Consider the following 18,206-nt stretch of genomic DNA (forward strand, 5'->3'; position numbering starts at 1 on the left):
GTGTGTGTGCGTGTGTGTGTATTAAAAAGGAAAAAAAAAAAAGTATCTATATGTTGGAAAGGACCTTTCAGATTACTGAGTCCAACTGTTAACCCAGTACTGGCAAGTCCACCGCTGAATTATGTCCCTAAGTGCCACATCTACACATCTTTTGCATATCTCCATGGGTAATGGCTTGACCACTGCCCTGGACAGCCTGTTCCTGCCAGAATTTTATTTGGAAAATACAGGATCCTAACAGCCAATCGAAACGTCCATTGGTGCAACTTGAGGCTGCTTCCTTCCTGTTGTATGTTACTTGGGAGACTGGCCCCTCCCCCCCCGGCTACAGCTTCTTTTCAGGTGGTTTTAGAGAGCAATAAGGTTCTCCCAAGCATCCTTTTCTCCAGGCTAAACACCCCCAGATCCCTCAGCTGCTCCTCACAGGTCTTGTGCTCCAGACCCTTCATCAACTTCATTGATATCTTAATAGTTAAGGGAAAAAATACCAAAAATTCAGGACAATACTCTCAAGGATGAAATGAGTAAAGTTTTAATTGTAAGTATGTAAGGTAAATACAGTTTATATTGAACATTATTGAAGGATTTGAAGAAAAATAAATGGCAAATTCCTTCTGTGTATGAGAACACCAGTATTGCACAAAAAGCTGTGACTGTGCTGTAATGTGTTTTGCATAGGTAAAACCATCTTTATTATCAAAAATTATATACATGTAATACTGTGTGTATCATTTTCTGCTTACTGCGATACCACTCAAGCAAGAAGAAAGAGAAATAACTTCTATCCCAAAATAATACAGCTTCACAAAATTCAAATTGGTGTTACAATTCAAATTATTACTCTGGCTTGGTGAATCCTATACAACTGAATACTTGCTTTTACTTTCAGTTATTTACATAAAATGGTGTGTATAATAAGCTTTTTCATGTAATTTTTTAGGTCACAGGCAGGAAGTGCTGGCAGTTTCTTGGTCCCCACGTCATGAATATATTTTGGCAACAGGAAGGTAGGGATGCTGGTGAACTGCTACATGCACTGAAATATTTGTCGGTAAAAATTTTATGTATTTTTTATGCAGGCCTTTTACAATTCAACTGCACTTCTAGAGTTAATCTTCTTCATTGGCTTTTACCTATTCATAGTTTTATAGCTTCTCCCTAGAAAAATGAAACCTGAAGAGCTGGTCAAGTCATGCTTTTTTATGGCAAGTTTGTACTGAGTTTTGAAACACTAACTGTAGCTACAGGTGTACGAAAATGGTAGAATATTAAGGAGATACTCGCTTCTTACTGTTTATGAGTGTGTGCATCGCTAATCTGTTTTATAATAAAGTAAAACATGTCTGGCTCAAATTACCATTCTGGTAATCACACTTACTTCTGTCAAAGAGAGTAGCTTGGGTAGCTTAGCTGATATGTAGTAGCTTTCCAAGCTACAGTAATTCAGTGAATATGGATGTACATTGATATTCCTGGGCCTTTTTTGTTTTCTGTCCAGACATTTTTAATGTAAAAAATCCTCTTGGCTTTTTTCTAACTTTTGTGTATGTTAGCTTTTGATTAGAGTGTGACATTTCTTGCTATTTTTAGATGCCATGGTTTTTTTCTTTTGAATTGCAGAGAGGAATGGCTGTTTTATAAGTTTAGAGTGAAACCTGATACCAGATTTGCAAACTTTCGGTTTTTCAAGTCAGGCTTCTGAAAGACTCATTGAAGTTGGAAAATGTTTTAACAGTGTGTTGTTTAGGGGTTTGTTTGTTTGTGGGTTTGTTGTTGTTGTTTGTTTTGTTGTAGCAGATGTAGCAGATGAAAAATCGTTTGCCTGTAGAAAACTTCTATACCAGTCATACAATAGATCTGTGATAGCAAAAGCCCAAGTTCTCAGATCACCATTACAGACAACGCTGGAGCCTGTAGCTACAGTTTAATCAACGGAAGAATTAGCAAGTTTATTCCCAGTCTGTGTATGTTGTAATCACAGAGACAAGTGTATTGTATTACAGATGAAGGTTCACTCTTAGGTCCTGATAGTGTACCAGTTATAGTTATTAATACCGGTAAATGAAAGTCTGAAGTCAGTCTGAAAGTGTTTTTAATGGAATTCTGTTCACTTGAGTGTGCCCACATGGTGAATGGTTCAGAACAGTTGCTGGACCAAGGGGAGTGCCAGGTGGGTTGGCCAAAGACAGTTCCTGAGCCATGGTGCATTCAATTCCCCTAATTTATGCAAATCTGTTTTTCTTAGTGCTGATGGTACAGTAAAATTATGGGATGTGAGGAGAGCTTCTGGATGTCTGAGTACACTTGATCAGCACAATGGAGAAAAGTCCAAAGCATCTTCTGAGGCAGGTAATACAGAATATAACTGGTGGTAATTCATATGTAACTAGAATCATTCTTATATTGCATGAATGTTTTGAATACTAAGACCAGCAAGGAGTGTAGTGATAATCCAGTTGTTACTTAGTACATAACAGAGGCCATTCAGCTTTGTTCAGTTAGTTCTGTTATAGAGTCAGCGTTTGTTGTTTGGGATCTTGTTTAGAGGGATTGCCTTAACAACAGCAGTGTATCTGTTCTAAATGGCTTTCCTATAAAAAGGAAAATTTTGTTACCTTTTTTTGAGTAGAAGAATTCATTTATGCTGTGTATTAGCCTCTGTATAACCATGAATTTGATGGAAATTCAAGAAATTACTGAGAGGAAAAAGGTCTAAAGAAAGCTAATACTTAGTCAAAAAAGGAGAAATACTGTTTAATGAAAAACAAAATTTGATGTAACTCCAAAGACAATTAGTGGCATTTTATATCTTCCTTTGCATAACATGGTGACTTGTTCAATCACAACATCTTTCTTATCAACTTTATTTTTGTCTGACAGGTTCGAGATGAATTTTTGGTAATCTAATATCACTAATATAGACTAGGGCATTTTATTTATTGAAATATATATGAACAAAACCAATAGCAGGTAATAATTATTTTCTAATAAAATTTTTAAAAAGCAGGTCACACTTTTACCTAAAAGATATGTCTAAATTGGGTACTGCAGTATAATGCAGAGAGGTCTTATCCTGACTGCTTCAGAGCTGACCAAAAGCTACAGCCTGTTGTTGAGGACATTGTCCAAGTGCCTCTTGAACACTGACAGGCTGGGGGCATCAACAACTGCGTGATAGATTGAACAGAACTGGCCCTTGAATTGCACCCTGAGGAGCACTGCTGGTGCCTGTTAGCTGGCCAGATGCTTTTATAAACAAAAAGTTAAATTATTAATTCACTGCATGTTACCATTTAAACAGCACTTGAAGGGCTCCACACTGAAGTAAAAATGTACACAAAGTAGTAATTCTTCTCTAGAAACCTGAGCCAGCTCTCTTTCCCGGCAGCAAACACTGCTCACAATGGGAGAGTTAATGGTTTATGCTATACAAATGATGGACTTCACCTGTTAACCATTGGTACAGATGAGCGGGTGCGACTCTGGAACAGCTCCACTGGAGAAAACACCTTAGTAAGTTTTCAAGGAACTTCAGTTACATTTTTACTTTCATTTAATTTTAAGAGATTTATAATTTCTGCTGTTGTCAGTAGAACTTCGAATTCATTTTCATAAAGGATGTAACTGCTTAATTTCATCACTAGAAGATTTGGTGAAAATTTTTTTTTCTTCCAGATTTCTTTTCTTCTACTTATTATAAAGAGTATAAAGATGCCTGGATCTACTTAAAGATTGAATATGGTAACTCTAAGTTCATGAATTTGAGAGTATAGCTATAAACACTTCATACAGTAATAAAAACTTTAATAAGCAGTGACTGTTGGTAGAAAGTTTTGGGTTTTTTTAAACTATTAGTTGCCAGTGTACTATTTGTAGAGCCGTTGGCCATACCTGACAGTTTCACTGACTGCCTGGCTTTCTTGCAACTCTTTCTGTTTTTGTAGAATCTCTTCTGTGGAGTACATGGCAGTGTTAAAAATATCTTTTTATCCGTCCCTCCAGATTTGTGTCTTAATGACACAGCAGCAGGAATGAGGGGTGGGAAATGTGTTAAACCTCTGCTGCTACTCCAGTCCTTTCAATGACTTGTGGATTTTTTTGTGCTGAAGGTTCTTATTTTAAGTTTTCTGTTCAGTAAAGAAAACTGTTTTCTTTGTTTATTTTGAAAGAAGAACATACTAGGTAAGTCAGTGTCCATGGAATTTTAGTCAACTGTAATTCTTTTCTGTCATTGCTATCGGGAAAGGAAGAATTTTTACTCTACCTCAGAAATCTTTTTAATTCTGCTGCTTAGTTTCAGAATAGAGCAAAAAGAATTCCTTATAGATATTTAAATAAAAAGACTTTTTTCCATGCTACCCATATTTGCCAGCTTGTTCTCAGCACCTCATACAGACACATCTTTCTGTCTTCAAATCACCATCAAAGTAGATAATACAGTTTGTTCACTCTCCTATTACCAGCTGGATCACTGTTTTTTTTGTTTTTCTGTGCCTGTTAGTTCATTTACTTGTTTCATAGGCTATTTTACAGTTTTCTAATCCGGTATGGAATAACTTGACCCTGCTTTGCTTTTTCAAATCAAGAGTTACATTGTCCATAGTACTGTATTTTCACACACTGCCTAGAGGTATTGCTTAAAATAATTTTAAGGCATCAGGAAACAAATAAATGCATGTACAAGTAATACAAGTTCACATAGTTCTTTTATTTCCCTGATTAGCCTGTCCTTTTGACCGAAATAATTTTTTTCTGTCTTTCAAAAGGTATAGAAATTAAGCCATACATACAATTTTCTTTTGACAATGTCACTCTTATGTAAAATGCTTGAAAAACTCTCTGTGTTAATCTTCATTCTCTGTACCGAAAACTGAAGGCCTAGAATTAAGACCAAAAAAAAAAAATCCCAGTTGTGAAATCTTTTGACTATGAGCTAAGAAATTTGTGAAGTTCATCAGGTAAATATTCTAACACAACATCTTGGTCAGGTTCTTAATCCATTTTATATCACTTGCCTGAGTCCAAGTTTGAGGCAAATATAGCATCAGCCACCATGAACCACACAAGAAATTTGGGGCCTAATGGGTTGTTTCAATTAGTAAGAGAACTGAATGTTGAAGTAGTAGACATGTTGTATACATCCTTTATCACAAAAAGGAGCAGGACATCCTGATTCTAAAAAACCAGATTTTCTGTTCGCTTGCTCAAAGACAAAGCCAGTTTTTAACATTTTTCTTCAGTTCTTGTTTTCGCAGCACCCTTTCCTTTCTGTTGTTCCTTTACTAACCAGGAATATTAACACAGAACCTATCAATTTAATAAACTTCTCTCAACTTTCTCTCCTCTCTTTCTTTTTACATGCCTTTTTTATGAATAGTGTTGTTGCTTGGGAGTTGTTGGTGTTACAGCTCATATTGTTGTGTAAAGGAGCTTAATTGCTCTTTATCAGCAAAGTAAAATGCCTTTAAAATGCTAGCATTAGCAAAACTTAACACAGTCACTATTTACAAACACTGTCTTCACAAAATAAGCAATATTATCCACAAACTATGTAAGCACCAGATCTCATGCAAGTATCTTCTCAATATGTAAAAAATATCAACCTCAAATACCTCATTGAAGTGCCTGTATACCAATGCATGTGGCATGGTAAACAAATGGGAAAATTCGGAGACCTGTGTGCAGTCACAAGGCTTTGATCTCACTATAGTTACAGAGACATGGTGGGACAGCTCACATGACTGGAACCGTGTCATGAATGGCCAGGAAAGTGAGGTGGGAGAATTGCCCTTTATGTAGGAGAACACCCAAAATATATGAAGGTCTGTCTCGAAGAGGATGATGTGTGAGTTCAAAGTTTATGGGTTAGACTTAAAGGGCAGACTAACAAGGATGACACTGCTGTGAGTGTTTGCTACAGGCTGCCTGATCAGAAGAAAATGGATGAGTTCTTACACTGACAGCTTGAAGCAGCATCAAAGTCACAGGTGTTGGTTGACCTGTGGGGACTGGAGCATCTCACTTAAGGGGAAAGGCTGAGAGAGACATGGGCCTACTCCTGTTGGATCTCATCAATGTCTATGAGTGTCAGAAGGGAGAGTATCAAGAAGATGGAGCCAGGCTCTTCTCATTGGTGCTATCCAATAGGATGAGAGGCATCGAGTAGAAATTGATGCACAGGGAGTTCCACCTGAACATGAGGAAGAACTTCTTTGCTGTGTGGATGACTGTGCAGTGGAACAGATTGAGCAGAGAGCCTGTGGAATATTTATTTCTCAGAAATATTCAAAATCCATCTAGACTCATTCTTGAGTAGTGTGGTCCGGGGCACCCTGCTTGAGCAGGGAGGTTGGACTAGACTGACCTCCAGGGATCCCTTTCAGCATTGCCCATTCTGTGAGTCTGTAAGCCTACTTTTATGATAATTAAACTCTCTTTGTATGCATTTATATGATGGTTGAGAGAGATTTTCTCCGTTCTATTATATTTTTCTTACATAGCTACACTTTGCTATGAAATAGCATACTTTAAAAAGGAGCAACAAGTCACCTTCTTTCTTGCCTGGCTCATGGTTGGCTGATGCTATATTTGCCTCAAGCAATTGATGCAGTACGGATTGAGAACCTAACCATAGTATTGTGTTGGAATATTTACCTGATGGACTTCACAGATTTCTTAGCTTATAGTCAAAAGATTTTCCAAACTGGAAAATACTATTCCTAAACCACAACAGTGGTAATTCCTCAACCATGTGTAATTTCAGTGAGCATTTAGGTGCTTGATGCAGATCCAGCATGCAACAGCCTGTGCAAATCCTATTTCTTAGTGTGGAATTGCTAATTTTTAGGCATTTCTTTCTTTTCCTCTCTTGAAATTGATATTAACAGGAGTGAACTTTAATGGACATAAAAATAATTCTCTTGATAGACATCTGTAGTTTGAAATATCAAGAGATAATATTAATATAACCTGAAATTAATTTTATTGAGTATTAAACATGAAGTAAAATTAACCTTTTCATATAATTTCCTGTGGGTTTACTTAATAGCTGACTATGTACTCTATGTGATCATTCATTTTGCAGGTGAACTATGGGAAAGTCTGTAATGAAAGTAGGAAAGGACTCAAATTTGCCATCTCTTGTGGTTGTAATCCAGAGTTTGCCTTTGTTCCATATGGAAGTACCATTGCTGTTTATGCAGTTTTCACAGGAGAACTGATAACTGTGCTTAGAGGACATTATAGTACTGTCAACTGCTGTGTATTTCAACCTCATTTTCAGGTAAGTAAAATACAAGCAGTATTCCAGACAAACAGGAATATTTATGCATATTGGCATACCATTTGCACTTTAAAAGCATTCATTTTTCAGGGGTATGCTTTAATCAGAGATCATAAGAGGGAGTTCTGTGGCTTACATGTCATGCCAAAAAAGTTTAGTCAAGTTTTTGGGATGACTTTTTCTGGATTAGGTTCCTTCCACTGCTTTTTCTGTCTCACATATGTAGCTTCTCAATATACCTTTAGTAATTTTTTGGCTTGTGTGGTCATTAATAAATCATATGCATGAAGGCTTTTGCCTGTTTTCTGTAAGGCTGAAGAGGAGTCATTTGTCTTTCTCAGAGATACCTGAGACTAACCACAGTAAGAAAGAATGTGAAGTGCATTAGTACTGCTGTGAGTACTGAGAAGGTTCTCAAGTACTTTGCTTAAGGTGATCTTGCTCAAATGCCTGTAGTTAAACTTAGGATAAAGTGTTGACAACGCTGAGAGATTCTTAAATTAATCTGAGGATATTTCAATTGAGAAATACCACAACATTACAGAGACTTGTGGTGCTGACAGCTTTTTTTTTTCTTCTCTGCCTTTTTTTCTTTTCCCCTCTGATGTATTTTTCTCTTGTAATAAAAGAGTTAAGGATAACAAAAGTTAATTTGTTGTGAGATACTTTAGAACAGATTGTTCATATGGCATGTATTGTGCCAAGAGCAGAAAGGATGATAGTATGGATTACATAGTGGCCCTCATGTGTTAAGGATTGTACCTCATGTTCAGCTCCTCCTTCCTTGTGTGTTGTTTCTGAGTATCCGGCAGAAATATCTGAGGCAGAAGGGGCACATAATACCTTTTCATGTGTCATAGAAGTGTCTCTGGTAGCTTCTGCTTTGAGTCCAGTAACTTTGACTGAATGTTGCTGTATCACAGACTTCACTGAAAATTACGGGTATGTTACGGACACACAATAGACCCTAAGCTAGGCCTTGCTAGACCTGGAAGGCAGTTCTGATATGAATAGTCAGTGAGAAACTACATCAGCTGAAAGGTGGAATATTCACATTGTAGCTAAAGCACATCTTTTCCAGAATGTTCTTGAAAAGCTCTTTGTGTTTTCAAGAAGAGTTTCCCAACAAAACTTCTAGTGTGTTTATATAAAGTTACCTTTGGTGTTCCTTTTGATAAACTGAAGAGGTGAGGCTAATTAGGTCTCCGTGTAAAACATGTTTTACTTGTTTTACATGTGGTGTCTCTACCTTGGCATTTAAGATCCCTGGTAAAGGATCACTTGTATATGCGTATGGACGAAAGAACTACATCAGTCACTATATCTAGAGGTTTGTGATGTCGACAACTTCATTTGTTTATCTGATGTGATTCCCAATTCTCTTTAAGAAGCACCCTTTTTCAGAGTTCAGTTCTATACTGTAGAACTGTGACTGGATTTTCTTTTTCTGTAAATGCTTTGCTTTCAGTTGTATTAAATGGTTGGTCTGATGAAACAACATTGCTGTAATCAGGGTGTCAACACCAAAGGTAGTGGTACTGTTATTTTGACTGTGTTCACACATATACTTCGAGGTATCTTATCCTATCGTGAGAAAATTAAGTGCATTCATCAGTCTTTATGTAATTCCATGTTGGGGTTTGAGGAGCTCTCCTGTTTTGGTTTTTTTTTTCCTGTTAAAGGAATTTCCCCCATACATGTTGCTAGGGGAACAAAATGGCTGGGTACTTAAGAAAAACAAAAGAGCTGGCTACGTTTTTTGTTTCACCTGGGTACGTGGGCAGTTGGTCTCCAGCGTTCAGACGGAGAGGGAGGCTGCTTTCTTCAGCTGCTTTTTCCTTCTGCTGGAGAAGCCCCAGGATCCCAAAGCCCTCCTTCCCCACCCTGCTGGGAGCCGGGCCGTGGCCGCCCTGCCCCGCCGTTGCTTTGAGCCTTCGCTGCGTTGTAGCCCTGCTCGCCCTGGCCTGCCCAGACCTCCGGGGGGTTCCCCGTTTGGATACACCTCGTCTGCCACCTGGGATTTGTGCTTTCCCTGCCGTTCCAGCCTGCTGTTCCCGAGGGTCCGGCCGGACACTGGGATCGGCTGCCCAGGGGTTTGTGAAGCCTTTGTTCCATCCTTCCCCGGGATCCCAGGCCGCTGGTGCCGCGTGCTCCCCGAGCTCGCTCTGGAGCGCCCCCTGCAGCCGCGGGGGAACCATCGCACCTGCCCTGCTCACCGGGAGCCGCCAGCGCCCCTGCCGGCTGCGAGCGGAACTGCACCCGAGGGGAAAGGGCCCGACAGCCGAGAAGGCTGGGACTGGGTTTGTGATTGTTTACTGTTACTGCCGTAGTTATTGCTGTTTGTTTGACTGGTTATATATATATTAGTGAAGAACTGTTATTCCTATTTCCCACATCTTTGCCTAAAAGCCCTCGATTTCAAAATTATAATAACTTGGAGGGAAGGGGGTTGCATCTGCCATTCCAAGGGAGACTTCTGCCTTCCTTAGCAGACACCTGTCTTTCAAACCAAGACATTCCAATAGAAATTACAGTTTTGCCAGTAAAATTCCATTCCTGAGAATGTAATGTTTGTAAAATTTATAGTCACCTGTTTTATTTTACTCTTTCAAGTATTGTTAAATCAACATGCTGCAAAGTTATTCACAGCTGTACATTTGTATTTTGTTACTAGTTTTAAGTAAAATCAATTTTGCTTAACAAAACCTGCTCTACTGCAAACTGCGTTGAGTGGTATTTATATACCTTTATTTTAACTCTACAGTAACTGAATCATTTAATAATCTTTTCCATTGTCATGTTTAAGATTAAGGAAATGTCAGTTCATTCATGTCTATATCATTCTGCTTTTTTTTTTTTCCTTTCTTTCTGAATAGCATATATGCTCAGTTTCAGCTTTGGAGTTTTTAAATACTTATCAAAATGTTATTAACTTAAGCAAGCTGGAAGTTTTCTTTGATGATTCTTTAAGTCTCTCTGGTGTAAGCTATGTATCCACTGGTGAAATGTGTAGCAGATGGCTTTGTAGCATTTTTGTTACTTGTTAGTATTTAATTGGACTGTTGTACACTGTTCATAGGAAACAAGATCTACAGCTTTTCTGCGGTTCTGACCATTTCCATCTAGTATTCTCTGTCATTGTTAAGAGTGTTCTTCATATTAACAGTCTTGTCAAGTTTTTGTGCTGTCTTTAATCCTGGTAACTGATTTGTGTCCTACCCATCCTCAAATCTGGTCCTTAGGTTTTTCTTACTATTTTTTACTGTATTCAGAATTTATTACTGATATTGGTGTCTGACAGTGTCTCATGTTCTTTCTGATCATTAACTGTATTTTGATATCTTTGTTTCACCTCATAACTGGAATAGGCTCTAAAAAGAAGCTTAAACTTTGCACCAGTTATGTATTTGAGGTAAGAAGTGTCTTCTGTTTGCTTGGAACCATATAATCAAATGTTAGCACTGAAAACCAAGCACCTAGCTATTTGCAATTTGATTATACTAGTCTTTATGTGTTCTTATCCAAATTAATTAGCATGTTTGTGTGTAATACCTTTTATGTTTGAGGTATGGTGTGGAGCTGTCTCCGCAGAATGGTGTGAGCTTTAGTTAATATGTGTATGTATGCCTTTTCTGATCCTAGGAACAGAGCCATAAAATACACTATATTATTGTTTGCCTAAACTGTTCCTATGTAAATATCTCTGTAAAGTTAATAAGATGTTAGTCTGCTTGAGTAATAAGAACTGCAGAATTTGGCCCTTTAATAAGAGGCATTAATTTAATAGGAGGTCAGTAATTTCAAGGGTGGTGTGGAAGAGAAAATCTTCATTGTGCAATATCTTAGATGATGTTTACAGTTGGATCTAATACACTAGATACCAGTGTGCCATATTATCTGCTTAGAATGATTTAAGTAAACAAAGAAGACCTGTGTTTCCCTTTCAGAAAAAGAAATTGAGTAAAGCATCATGCATGAGTAACATGTCATAAAATAGTAGGTATGCAACAGGAGGCAATTTGGCTTTAAATTATAGTTGCTCATACTGTTCAAGAAATGCTAGTGACACCTGCAAAGGTATTTGGCAAATCCAGTAGTAGTAACTTACGTAAAGTTAACTGAAAGTTAAATCAGGTTTTATTTTCAATCTTTCTGTATATTCTACCGTAAACATGGATAGAGCATGTTTGTAGTGCAATATATGTGTCTGTCGTATATTGTACCATAATTCTACACAGAGGTCACTAGCTCTTCTTTTGACTGACTTAAGGTGTGAGTCACCAGTTTAGGTTGTAATAATTGTAAGTATTGCTTAATGCAGTGAATATTAACTGAAGATCTTGCCCCATACCAGGATCAGAAAGTGAGACAACTGGTAAGAAGGATTAAATGGAAGTATGCTGATGTCACTTTGACATTGCTCATAAGGTTATTTTGGCATGGAAAGATCTTTCAAAGTTCTTAGTGATATTCTGTATTCTATCAAAGAAGAAGGCCCAAGTAGAGTACTGCTGACAGAATAAAGCAGAATTCGACCTATACTTTGGTATATAGGTACATACGTTCTTTTAAGCAAGGTAAGGTTATCTCTCTTAAAATTGTAAACTCTAATCTTGAATGTGTTTTATGCATGAACAACTTCATGCATAGGACCAGTTTTTGAGAAGTATGGCAGCTCACTAGAATAAGATTACCCAAGTAAATGAGTGTTTATAGGAATTGAGCATTAAGTTTCTGCCCCAAATGTCAACATAATTCATGCAGTTCTAGAATTATATATAAATTATATAGGAGACTTACTGCAAAGACAGACCTGTGATAATGTATTGAGCTTACATTGAATCAACATAGTAATAATGTGCGCATATGCAGAGAGTTGCTAGTTAAGGTGTAAAAGCGAGCATACTTAAAGCAAGGTTTTCATACTGTCAGCCTGAATACCACAGAAAGAACTTTGTATATTTCACTCAGGCAGTTTAAATACATGACAATACTCAGGTGTTGTCAGACATCATATATAACAGGCAGGAATATAATTCAAGGTCGAAGGCATATGAGACTATTTCATACCTGTTCATTTAAGTAGGACTTTGGAAAATGCAAGTGTTGTAGGTGCAAAATTCACTGCAAAGATGGTGTTAGTTTTTCTCATCAGCAAAATTTCCTCATCCTGAAGTGACATAGAAATCTGCATTTCCTTTAGTACAGAGCTAAGAAAACGAAGATATATTTGACTTGCAGGTATTTGGTGTAAGGACTGTTTGTTTCCATGTGTTGCAGGGTGCCTTGTGCAGTGGGATCTCAGTCCTTAGTCATTACCATAATAACTAGAGTTCTTTATATTAAAAGCAATAAATTGGTCTTTCTGATCTATGCCTTCCCAACAGGATACAAGCCTCACACTGTACTCTCTTTGTTCTTTTCCTTCCCTAGGCACAGTGAAACTACATTTACTTAATACTTCTTTGTTCCATACATATGCTCTTTTCTGACATGTATTACTAGACTCTTGATTCTTCTGGGTTTATTCCTGGTTTTTAATTAAAATAAAATATTTGCCTTTTTTTGGTTGTTTTTTTGAGGTTTTTTTTACTTCTCCATAAACAATCTCTTAAGGTTCCGAACTGTTAAAATAGGCATCTTTTCAGGAGACAAGAGAGAGGGAAGAAGAAAAATGTATTTAAGCAATAAAGATCATTTAAATGTGGGTTGTGCTGTTTTGGTTCTCAATCTGGGAAAAAATATAAAAACATACTTATTTCATTTTGGCATATTATTTAAAGTACTGCTTATCCAGATTATAGTATAAATTAGAAATCGACTATTTGCCTTTATTTTTAAATGAGATTCTGTACCTTTTTTCCTGCCCAGTATGGTATCTATGTCACTATTCAGTACATTTGTGTGAAAGTAACTTTTGCTTTTTTTTTTTTACAGGAACTTTATAGTGGTAGCAAAGACTGCAATATCCTTGCATGGATACCAGCTCCACGAGAGCCAGTTCCTGATGATATTTCTGAAAAGGTAGTGAATTTTTGAGTTCGAACTGTATTTTTTTATGGCTGTTATAATTGGGGAGGTTGTGTGGAAATTCAATATGATGTGATTCACCATCAACATTTGTAACAATTCCTAATTAAGAGGAGAATCACCTATTATTTTTGGCAGTCTTTTGATTGTTGTAGGGTCTTGAGAAGATGTTTTCTCTGATGGCCTAGTCAAATCTTTTGCAGTCTTCTAGCTTCCTATTTAGATAAGAGTAGTTCATGTCATTTGGCTATGGGTCTTTCAAATTCTGCTTCCTTAATTTCCAAAGTGCTTTCTGTAGTTTGTGCTGTTTTGGAATTGTAAAGGTGCTAGATTGTATTTCAAATTGTTTAAGAATATACTGTGTATTAAGCAGTTAGATTTGATGTGAAGATATAATAAAGGAATTTCTAAATAACATAATTTTGTGCCTGAGGCAAGATGTTCAGGGCGATTGCAGGGAGGATCATATGTAAGATTGTTTTCCAATAGAGTACTTTCTCTCTCTTAGTATTAGAACTGGGCAAGAAATATTTCAGTGAACAGCCTGAGTGGGAAAAAGTGTATATTTTATGGAACTGAAACCATTCACAGAATCAGAGTCTGGCAAACTGTACTGATGTTGAAAAATGAGGGTGTATTAATGTTTTGGCCCATAGCATATGAAAATTCCACTTTTTAAAATTTCTGCATAGTTCCATTTTAGATGGGGAAATTAGAAGAAGCATTAAAAAGTTGTAACATTTGCTTTTTGTAAGTTTTTGTACTTCAAAACTATCCTGCACTTAAGCAGAGAAGAAAACTGTAGTTTCAGAGGTTTGATACCCTAAACCCAAAATGTTTGACCTGCAATTAACATTTTTGCTGTGAGAATTTTGATGTGAGTAAACTTATTGTGTGTTTTTCTTAGTGTGAAAAACAAAAACAAACCCACAGCAACAAGATGATTTACTTAGCTCTGATTAGAACTGCTCCTTTAAATTTGACACAGTGGCAGTATGTAATATGTGCCATTGTTTTGAAATTTGTTAAGCTACAGCTGCTGTTTGCAAATGCTGCAGATGAGTCCTGTCTTTGTAATAAAGCAGTTCTGCTGTCCACAGGCCACTAATTCCTGCTCCCTCTCAGGTGTTAGAATAGCCATTTGAGTGCCTGTATGACCAGAATCTGAAGCCGAATAGAAGAAAAGAAAAAAATTTTACCCTAAGTCACTGAGATTCAGTCCACTGCATAGCTACACAAACCCTTTAGTTGGACCCTAGTGGGGCTGAGGTGAGAAAGATTTCTTGCATGTGGATAGAGGCCAGGGCTGCTTCCTGAATCTGTAGTGCTCAGTTATGATGGGCCAAGGATATTATGACCTAAATTAAGACAATGGCACACAATAAACACAGTTATAATATTTGTTATATTTTGTACCAAACATTTGTAATATTTCCAGTCAGTCCTCCAGATAATTTATGCTGAAATTGGAATTAAATACAGTGCTATTTCTTTTCATAATTTATCATGTCTCTAATCAGCAGAATGTCTAAAGAAGTAATCCAGTACTGAGAGACAGAATAGTTTGTCTACATGTAGTCATTTTAAAACTGCGTTTAGTGTTACCCTTATTTGATTATAGTATTTTTAATTAGGCAAAACACTGAGAATTTTTATTTTCTCTAGTCTCTGCCTCAACAACATTTAAATCCAGCATATGAAGACGCATGGAGCAGCAGCGATGATGAAGGCTGAATTTAAATTATGAGCTGATATAAAATTGACATTCAGGCACTGCATTCACAGACTTTATCTACAGAATTGGACATTGTTGGATTTATCACAACTGGATTTTAGGTACAGTTCTGTTAGAGCAAGGTGTTTCACAAATAAGTTTCCACTGTTCTCTGTGTTTCTTTGTCACTGTAAAGTTAAATCTACTTTTTCATACTTGCTGACTTTTGTACTTACACATTGGTATATTTTATTCAGTGTTGAACAGCTGATAAAGAGAAAATAAAAGCCCTTGGGACCAGTCAAAATTACGTGGTTTCTATTATCATTAGTACATGAGGAGATAACCCGTTCATTTCCAAGACCTGTGATACAGAGGATTTTCCATGAAAGAGGACTAGCTCAGAAATACTTCTAACTTACTTCTATCAATGTCTTGGTGGAGCAGATTGTATCCATTTTCAAGTGCCTATGTGCTGTGGGAGTCAACAGATTTTTGTGCCTGTCCTTTTTGCATTTTCAATTTTGCATGTTTTTCCATAAATGCAGTATTCAGTTCAGAAAGAGATATAGCTGGGATCCTCTGTTCAAGTATTTATATGGTGACCGTATCATCTAATATCTGAATCTGCCGCAGAAAACTAAGAATAAAAACTAGTTTAGAGTTTTAGTTGCTCCTGTTATCAGGTTTTTAAGATCAGTCTTCTATGTATGAATCACACATCCTTAGCAAACATGAAGGATTCCTGGGCAGAAACAGGATTCAGGTACAGTACAAGGCAGACAGTAGATCGCATTTCAAGTTAAAAATATTGAAGGTAATCCTTCCAAACTGTTTTCATCTAAAACATTTTGTGGTCCTAATGCCTGCTCTGTTTTGAAAGGGAAGAGTTTTGTGGGGTTATTGTCTCATCTAAGTTACTAGTTTGTGCTTAAGACATAATGTAGTCTCTGTCACTAAAGAATGTTTTCAGATTGCTTAAAGCATCACCAGCAAAGGTATCAGTAAAAATAAGGTCCAATATAAAAGCAACAGCACAAGCTTCACTGGAAAGGTCCACTCTTAAGGGCACACTGAGGAAAAGCAAATAAAAATCCAGAGTCAGTCAGTCCAATCCAAAATAAACCAAAAATTATGCCACATAACTTATAACTGAAGTTAAATGATTGAGCAAAGGATTCATACAGGATTTGCTCTAACAAAACAGTAACTTACTTACAGACCTAACTTATAACTCTAACATACTTAGGAATCTAGGCAAGCAGCATTTCTTGTGCATGTGGTACAGAATATGCGCACTTGCATGCACACAGACACAGAGGGTCTCTAAAAGGTACCTGTGAAAAATTCCCCTCGAAGGCAATGACATACCCATTTCAGATGCCTTTGTGAAGGGTGGAGCCTTGAGGAGTTGGGGGTATCACTGTTCAGGGATTCTCTGAGTACAGCAAGCTTGGGAGTTCCCTGGCTCTGAGAGGCCCCACTCAGAGGGGCATTGCTGGTCACAGCTGCTGCTCCATGAGAGCTCGAAGGGTGTCACTTTGAAGCGCTGTTTGTAGGGCTGCAAGAGAGGGGGCTTTGGTCATAACAATGTTCCATCCTGGCCACACTTCAGGTTGGCAACTTCCTTTGAAAGTGTGAGAACAAAAAATATTATCCCACTTGGGTTCTTATTGAGGTAAAAAAAGTGTCCCAGGCTGTTCATTAAAAAACAGGAGCTTGTTAGACATCATAAATTCCTGGGAGCAGACAGTGTTTCTGCTGGTAAGAGAGGCTCAGTCTGGGTGCTGTTTGTCAAGGCCAAGGCCTAAGGAGCATTTCTCAGATCACATCGGGAGAGGGATGTGATGCACTGTTGCCGAATAACTTTTTACATGTCAGTTTTTGCCTAAGTTACGCCATGAATGAATGCTGTGTGGGATTCAGCTCAAGAAGAAGTGGGCTGTGAATTATTTGTCCAAATATCTTCTTACCCAGATGCCTTTGGGTTTAGTGTCTCAAACAGTTGAAAATAGAAATTAGTTGCCTTGGGGGTCTGTTGCACCTACTGGCCACTATTGTCTTCTTCATATTAGTGCTTCCAAATCCTCTTCTGATATCAGTTGGCAGTGGTATTATTCTCCCTCTTGCCTGTTGTCCTCTGCTGGAAGGAGAGGTGTTTCTGATGAGGGAAATGAGAAACACCTGTCTCTCATGTGGGCAAGAATCCAGACACATTCTGCAACCCAGCACCTGCAAGCCTTCCACACAATGGCAGTTGCTGGTGGCATTTAGTTAGCAAGGTTTAAAACCTCTTGGTACTAGCCAGAATCTCTAAACACCAGTTTCTGTGAAAATTCTGCTTTGAAGAATGGCATTTATGCTATTATTTCCTTCAGTACTTCTAGTTTTCAGCAGTTGTGTTAAATTTTTTATTTAAGCTTTTTCTAGAAAAAAAAAATTATTTTATATCATTTGCATTCTTATGGTGGCTGTACTTAATTACTAAGTAAAGTGTTGGTGTCTTCAAAATGAAAAATTTTAAAGAGCAGTGAAAGTATATTGTATATGATTTTTCACTACCAAGAACTAGGTACTAAGCCAACAATATCAGTTGCAACTGCAATCTCTTGCTTGTGTGTAAGTTAAATGTTGTAATTAAATCTGAGGTTTCCCCTTTGTTTATGCCTTTCTGCTTATATGCTTATGGTATGTATTTTTATAGTATCAAAACTCTTTCAGAACCAGAAATGGAGCAAGTAGATCGGTATAGACTTAATCACACTTCCCATCCTTACCCATCAGTCAGAAAAAAACTACGTCTAAAAATCCAGTCAGATGTCAAAATGGTTGCTCTGTTCATACTGAAATAAAATTATTCACTTGAGAGTCAACTAGCTCATAGCTGGATTCTTGCTGTTAAAAACAGCAAAAGTTACAAGTTTAAGGAAAGGACTTAGGCTGGAATGAGCCACATTCTTATCTCACTAGTGGTACTGGGATTTAGTAGTCATGCTGTATCAGAGAACATAGAGAATCTAATCTTAGATTCTCGAGAATTTAATCTTCTCAGGCCATTCTGGGAATTGAATATTGCTTAGAAGACTTTCTTTGTCTGCCAAGGCAGAGATTTTTATTTGAGCTTAATACAGTAAGTATCAAAAGATGGAGGAGAATTTATTTGATCTTACAAGAGAGCAA

At 37.3% G+C, this 18,206-nt stretch overlaps 1 protein-coding gene across 3 annotated transcripts in view; it reads left to right on the forward strand.

Moving 5' to 3' along the window:
* ERCC8 (ERCC excision repair 8, CSA ubiquitin ligase complex subunit) overlaps positions 1-17,685 on the forward strand; it is a 33,700-nt gene extending 16,015 nt beyond the window's left edge. For 2 of the 3 annotated variants that reach the window (XM_039567800.1, XM_039567802.1), the window contains 6 exons: positions 941-1,007; positions 2,246-2,349; positions 3,389-3,513; positions 7,085-7,282; positions 13,220-13,306; positions 14,978-17,685. In XM_039567800.1, the coding sequence (XP_039423734.1) occupies positions 941-1,007; positions 2,246-2,349; positions 3,389-3,513; positions 7,085-7,282; positions 13,220-13,306; positions 14,978-15,046 (650 nt within the window). In that variant the 3' untranslated portion in view covers positions 15,047-17,685. Of the gene's footprint in view, positions 1-940; positions 1,008-2,245; positions 2,350-3,388; positions 3,514-7,084; positions 7,283-10,650; positions 10,695-13,219; positions 13,307-14,977 lie in introns of all 3 variants that reach the window. The other variant, XM_039567801.1, reaches the window with a different exon arrangement.
* Positions 17,686-18,206: the final 521 nt, after the last annotated feature.

The sequence above is a fragment of the Corvus cornix genome, chromosome Z (assembly GCF_000738735.6).
Source record: "Corvus cornix cornix isolate S_Up_H32 chromosome Z, ASM73873v5, whole genome shotgun sequence".
Taxonomy (NCBI): domain Eukaryota; kingdom Metazoa; phylum Chordata; class Aves; order Passeriformes; family Corvidae; genus Corvus; species Corvus cornix.